The 6,848-nt window shown below is 42.1% G+C and overlaps 1 protein-coding gene across 1 annotated transcript in view; it reads left to right on the top strand.

The window, feature by feature from the left end:
• Positions 1–5,289: 5,289 nt before the first annotated feature.
• The window catches only part of c8a (complement component 8, alpha polypeptide), a 24,404-nt gene continuing 22,845 nt past the window's right edge, over positions 5,290–6,848 (top strand). The window contains exons 1-2 of the mRNA XM_037681526.1: positions 5,290–5,429; positions 5,517–5,625. Of these exons, the coding sequence (XP_037537454.1) occupies positions 5,317–5,429; positions 5,517–5,625 (222 nt within the window). The 5' untranslated portion in view covers positions 5,290–5,316. The remainder of the gene's footprint in view (positions 5,430–5,516; positions 5,626–6,848) is intronic.

Raw genomic sequence — 6,848 nt, 5'->3', positions numbered from 1 at the left:
GGATCTGAAGAAAAGAAAAAAAATCGTAAGAAAGAAAAGTTAAAATCGAGACAATAAAAGCCTGCCAGGATTTTTACTCCTGAATGAAACATTCTTACTTTTAATTTTGCTTTTCTGTTTGGTTGAAAGCTGGCCTGAGATGAACCTGGTGATGTTCTCAACATCTTCGTACACATCAGATGTTCCATTGTGGTTGTCCTGTTGGTCTTCTCTATGAGGCACAGAAGACATGTTTCAAAAAAATCTAACCTGAGAACATTAGTTCAGATTTTCTGCAGAAGACTCGCCTCAGGTGGGCTTCCTCAGGTAAAAAGTGGCTCTCGGCAGCCCCCACATCAGTCTCATAGGAGTTAGAGAAGGCATCTCCAGCCGGCGCTCGACTGTGGGGCTGCTGCTCTGGAAAGTTCAACAGGTTTATCGGTTCAGGGAAGTGGGCTGGATCAAGGGGAATTATGTTTGGACTGCCGAGGTCCAGATCTGGGACGACAGCACTGTCACAGATCTCTGCAGGATCCCAGGCCGGTTCTGGAGCCTCAGGATTTGCTCCATCAAACTGGACGGGTGTTTCAACATCAGCGCAGACCATGTCTAAGGTTTCAAGCTCTAACGCAATAATGTCTACAGCTTCACCCATTGCAAGGTCCACCTCCGAGTCCTCAAAGTCTGGAATCTGGAGGGCACCGAGTACAGGGCTGGAGGAGAGTCTGTGCTCACAATATTCTTTATGTGATTGACCAGTTGATGCACCTAGAACCACAAACCAGAACTCAGTAAACCACTGGGAGGTCAGTCCAGTCACTGATGTATGAACAAAATGGAGGTTGCTCTAAAATGGGACGAGCAAAAATGTAAAACAAAGCAAAGTGGCCTACCTTTGGCTGTGAGTGAGAAAGAAGTGAGATCTACAATCGATGGTCTTGGGGGCTTAGCTGCTGCCGGTCCGAGAACGCTCAAGTCTGGTAACAGCTTTTTTAAGGGACTACTTGGCAGATTAGGTCCAGCAGTTCTCGGTGACAGTTGTTCAGATTTGTCTTTTCCAAGCTGAAACTCAAATGTTGGTTCTGGAGGAGAATAAAGAGAAATGCAGGAAGAACTTCTCTAAATATTGTGTAATATATATAAATAAAGAGTGAAATAGCTGAGAATTTCATCTGGACCACTTACTCCATGGAGAGCTGTTGGCTTTGGAAAATGGTCGAGCAGAAATACAAGCCAGGTGTGGAAAACACGAGGCTGCGGGGGTGCCGACACCAAGGCCACGGGGGTTCTTGGTGCTCCCCTGGTCAGGGGAACACAAGCTATTTGTTTTGGCAGAAAGTAACATCTGCCGCCGTGAGAACTTCTTAGCCCTGTCCACTGTGCTTCCAGTGCCGTTGTCAGAGTCAGCACGAGACTCTGAAGGACGGGGGCTGATTAAGATTTCAGGACTGGAGAGTCGGGGCTCAGAGTCTACCTGCTCAGTATGAACCCAGACTCTGTCTTCTGCATCTTGTTTCTTCGCCAACGGTGACACACCAGGATCACTAGAGGCCCTATTAGTCAAATCACCAACTGTGGGCCCCTCTCCGTTCTCTGCACTGAATTTAGTCGCTTTAACAGACCTGAAAGGAAGCAGCACTCCTTTCTTCTTAAATTTATTCTGTGGCGAGACTTCTTTTCCTGGTTCCAGTTTGTGCTCCCTCTCAGTTGGATCCAACTTCTGACCTTTTAAAGGCAGAACAGGGAGCACCAAAGGCATGTTTCGATCTTTGAGGGACTGCCTTGTGATATCTCCGTTAGCAAGCTGAGCTGAGGGGGAAGTCTGCTGAGGGGGAAAGGAAATCGACTGCCTGCCTCCAGATGACCAAAGACCATCTCTAAAGACGACACGAGGAACCACCGGCGTGTTGCTTTCTGCAGCAGCGTTAAGACTGCTAACCACCAGGTTGCTGTGTCCTCCAGGAGAGGGAAGGTGTCTGGGCTTTTCAGCAACGGTTGGTCGACTGGCTCTCCACTGAGTCAGGAGACCCTCATCCTGAAATTTAGCTCTCAGTGCTTTGAAGTCAATGGGTCTATCCTAAAAAGAAAGACACATTTATGAATCAATAAATTAAAGGAAGAGTAATACTGTCAATTAATTGACCTAAACATGGGCAAACAGAACCATTTACATGGCTAAAGAAGACTGTATACAGATCCTTCTCAAAAAATTAGCATATTGTGATAAAGGTCATTATTTTCCATAATGTAATGATAAAAATGAAACTTTCATATATTTCAGATTCATTGCACACCAACTGAAATATTTCAGGTCTTTAATTGTTTTAATACTGATGATTATGGCATACAGCTCATGAAAACCCAAAATGCCTGTCCCAAAAAATTTGCATATTTCATCCCACCAATGAAAGACAAGTGTTTTTAATACAAAAAACACCAACCTTCAAATAATCGTGTTCAGTTATGCACTCAATACTTGGTCGGGAATCCTTTTGCATGAATGACTGCTTCAATGCGGCGTGGCATGGAGGCAATCAGCCTGTGGCACTGCTGAGGTATTATGGAGGCCCAGCATGCTTCGATAGCGGCCTTAAGCTCATCCAGAGTGTTGGGTCTTGCGTCTCTCAACTTTCTCTTCACAATATCCCACAGGTTCTCTATGGGGTTCAGGTCAGGAGAGTTGGCAGGCCAATTGAGCACAATAATACCATGGTCAGTAAACCATTTACCAGTGGTTTTGGCACTGTGAGCAGGTGCCAGGTCGTGCTGAAAAATGAAATCTTCATCTCCATAAAGCTTTTCAGCAGATGGAAGCATGAAGTGCTCCAAAATCTCCTGATAGCTAGCTGCATTGACCCTGCCCTTGATAAAACACAGTGGACCAACACCAGCAGCTGACATGACACCCCAGACCATCACTGACTGTGGGTGCTTCACACTGGACTTCTGGCATTTTGGCATTTCCTTCTCCCCAGTCTTCCTCCAGACTCTGGCACCTTGATTTCCGAATGACATGCAAAATTTGCTTTCATCTGAAAAAAGTACTTTGGACCACTGAGCAACAGTCCAGTGCTGCTTCTCTGTAGCCCAGGTCAGGCGCTTCTGCCGCTGTTTTTGGTTCAAAAGTGGCTTGACCTGGGGAATGCGGCACCTGTAGCCCATTTCCTGCACACGCCTGTGCACGGTGGCTCTGGATGTTTCTACTTCAGACTCAGTCCACTGCTTCCGCAGGTCCTCCAAGGTCTGGAATCGGCCCTTTTCCACAATCCTCCTCAGGGTCCGGTCACCTCTTCTCGTTGTGCAGCGTTTTCTGCCACACTTTTCCCTTCCCACAGACTTCCCACTGAGGTGCCTTGATACAGCACTCTGGGAACAGCCTATTCGTTCAGCAATTTCTTTCTGTGTCTTACCCTCTTGCTTGAGGGTGTCAATGGTGGCCTTCTGGACAGCAGTCAGGTCGGCAGTCTTACCCATGATTGTGGTTTTGAGTAATGAACAAGGCTGGGAGTTTTTAAAAGCCTCAGGAATCTTTTGCAGGTGTTTAGAGTTACGTCGTTGATTCAGATGGTTAGGTTAATAGCTTGTTTAGAGAACCTTTTCATGATATGCTAATTTTTTGGGACAGGCATTTTGGGTTTTCATGAGCTGTATGCCATAATCATCAGTATTAAAACAATTAAAGACCTGAAATATTTCAGTTGGTGTGCAATGAATCTGAAATATATGAAAGTTTCATTTTTATCATTACATTATGGAAAATAATTACCTTTATCACAATATGCTAATTTTTTGAGAAGGACCTGTAAGCGTACAGAGACAGAGGCACATGGCGATGTAGTAATAACTGAAGCCATTTTTCAAGAGTAAAGTTAAATAACTATGAATCCACACAACAGTCGTTTTCATTGTCAGTTTAAATATTTTTGGGCAAATAAAATTAGATATAAAACTAAATTCTGGATGCACAAATTATTACTCAAAAAACGTGTTTTTTAAATTAATATGGAATAAAATGATGAAATGTGGAATTAGCACAGCTGGACAGGTGTGGCTAATTGAAGTTTTTCTCCAAGGGCTTAGATAAAACAAAAATATTTTGGTTCTGGGCAAAGGAAACTACAAAACTAAATGCTCGCATACAGAAAATAACAAGTCGTACATTTTAGGCACACAGACAAGCTAATAAAAATGTGGGATGCTAGCCCCGGCTAGGCACATAAGACTAATTAACTGAAGAAGCTAATGTGATTAAACATGTCTTTAAAAACTAAATGTCTGAACTTTACCTCGTCCATGACTGTCGCCGGTTTTATTCATCACTCCTCCAGGAAAACAACATTTAGTTTACTCTACCAGCTTCCTTCAAACATGAGGAAACCCTCCAACACTTATGCTAACGTCGACATTGACACAAACAATTTGAAAGCGCCGCCGGCCGCTTACGATCCTGTGCACCTGCGTCTACTCGTGAGAACCTTACGTGTGACGTCAAACGTGCTGACGTTTAGTTCAATCAACGAATCAGAGACGACCAAAAGGTTTGACACGTTGTGCTGCGTTCACGATTCACCAGGACGCTGGAAATTATTGTGACGAAGCTGCAAAAATTAAATAAAACATCGTCACAACTCAAATTTAACAAAATTAAGTCGTGAAATTTTACACATTAAATCATTTATTTTTAATATTGTAATATGAATACAAAGAGAAAAGCCTAATTAAGTACAAAAATATACAGTAAAATCGGAAGAGTTGTGTTCCTGAGAATCATCATGAATAAATATAAAGTACGTAAAGAATTGCATAAAAGGTTTAAAAGATTTTTATGAAATGAACGTGTATCTAGAGAAAAGATATAAGTAATAACTTAGTGTCCTAGATGAGCCTTTTTCCGATTAAAGCATCATATTGGTACCTCATTGCAAAGAGTTTTAGAGTAAAATAACTGCTTAAAATAAAATAACAGAAAGTATCTCATTTAAAAGTATTTAGTAATTAACTAAAAAGATAAAATTTGTGTGGAGGAAGGTCTTAATAGCAGTACTGTTTTACACTGTCAGAAAGATAAGTTTTTTATTTGGCTTTACTATTTTAAACTCACAACATTAGGCTTTTTTTGTGCATTTTAACCTATAACCCACCTGATTGCTGCTTTAACAGAATTATTAACAGCACGATCCCATGAAGAGGTATAGGTCAGTAAAACAACTTTCCCAGCTGTTGTAAGATTGTGTTTACTCTTGATCAATCATTCATCTTTGTTGGTTGACAGAGGTACAAGTCCTTCTTTCATCACAACTGTTTAGTGATGTGACACACAACCAGCTGCTCATTTTCATGATGGAAATCTTTAATCATGTGCTCCTGGGTTTGTGTGGACTGCATCTGTTGGTGAACGGCAGCACAAATGTGGATTCATCCTGGAGGCTGTGGACAAGTGCTAACAACAGGTGCAGAGTCATTCACACCTCACCAACTCTTCCATTGAATGATTTATTATGTAAGCTGTTATTAAACTAACGTGGGGTCCTGTGTAGATGGTCCTCAGTTCGAAGGAGCAGAGCTGTGAGCAGACCGGAGCCCATCAACTGTAAACTGGGCGGCTGGTCATCCTGGACACCCTGTGATTCCTGCACTGACAAACAGGTCAGGAGGCTATTCTTAATTTTCCTAACAGTGTAAATGACTCAGATCTCTCCTCAAAGTGTTCAAGATGACTTAAAAACCCCGACAAGAAAAAACAAAACACTTCAGCTCATGACAAAGATTTATTGGATTAACAGACCGCAGATGAGGTTATATCTTAAAAATGATTGGGCAGATCAATAAAACTCATACTTTCCTCCAAAAGTGTTGGGAAAACTGTGAATTGACTGTCAACTATAATAAATCTACTAGAGCGAAAACAATATTGGACAGCTAGAAAATTTCTGGAGAAACTTTGACGGGGACTGCCATGTGGCAGCCATTTGAAATTTTTTGATTTGACAGTACTATGTGTTGGGGTTCGCGTTCGCTCTCAGCTACGGTCATACCAAATTTCAGCTCAATATCTCAAAGAATGACTGAGTTATAGTCAATTTTGAGTTTTCTGAGGTAGCTGTGGCAGCCATCTTGAAACAAAGTGGCTCCAAAAGTTAATCAGAGTTTGTTCAGAGTCCTCTTCACTCGTGTTTTTCAATGGGAAAAGTGTCATCTTTGTAAATTGTGTCACCATGGTAACTCAAAATGCCAATAAAAGTAACAGCATGGCACCAAGCCAGGCGTTTTGATTTAACATTTGTGGGGGCACATGCTGCAGTTCGGGCCTCATTAAAGTTGAAGGAAGAGCAGGACCTTTTTCAGGTGGATAATAACAGGTGGCTGCCTTCAGGTGGTCCCCAATAACGTTTTGTTTTTAGTTTCTGTGTTTGTTTTGTAAACAATGCACCTCATGAATCAATGGATTGATTTGTATTAAATTCTTAGAAGAAATGATTGGATCACATCAACACTTTAATAACCTTTGGAGTCAACATGATTCAAGATGGCCGCCACAGATAACTGGCAGATATTCAGAGTCAGAGAGAGTCAGAGTACAGATTATACATTAGTACATTGAGCTATAATTGGATGTAGCACCAGCTGAGAGTGAGCTCTGACCCATGAGCTGAATGCTACTTTCATCACAGGAATAACTTCCTGGTTGTTTGCAAAATATCTGCTGAACCAGTGGAAGGCTCTTATACCATACCATGCCATACCATACCATACCATACCATACCATACCATGCCATGCCATGCCATGCCATGCCATACCATACCATACCATACCATGCCATGCCATACCATACCATACCATACCATACCATACCATACCATACCATACC

Source organism: Nematolebias whitei, chromosome 9 (assembly GCF_014905685.2).
Source record: "Nematolebias whitei isolate Nwh7 chromosome 9, NemWhi1, whole genome shotgun sequence".
NCBI classification, from domain to species: Eukaryota; Metazoa; Chordata; class Actinopteri; order Cyprinodontiformes; family Rivulidae; genus Nematolebias; species Nematolebias whitei.
The sequence above is the reverse complement of the archived record's forward strand: the minus strand, read 5'-3'. Positions and strand labels throughout refer to the sequence as shown.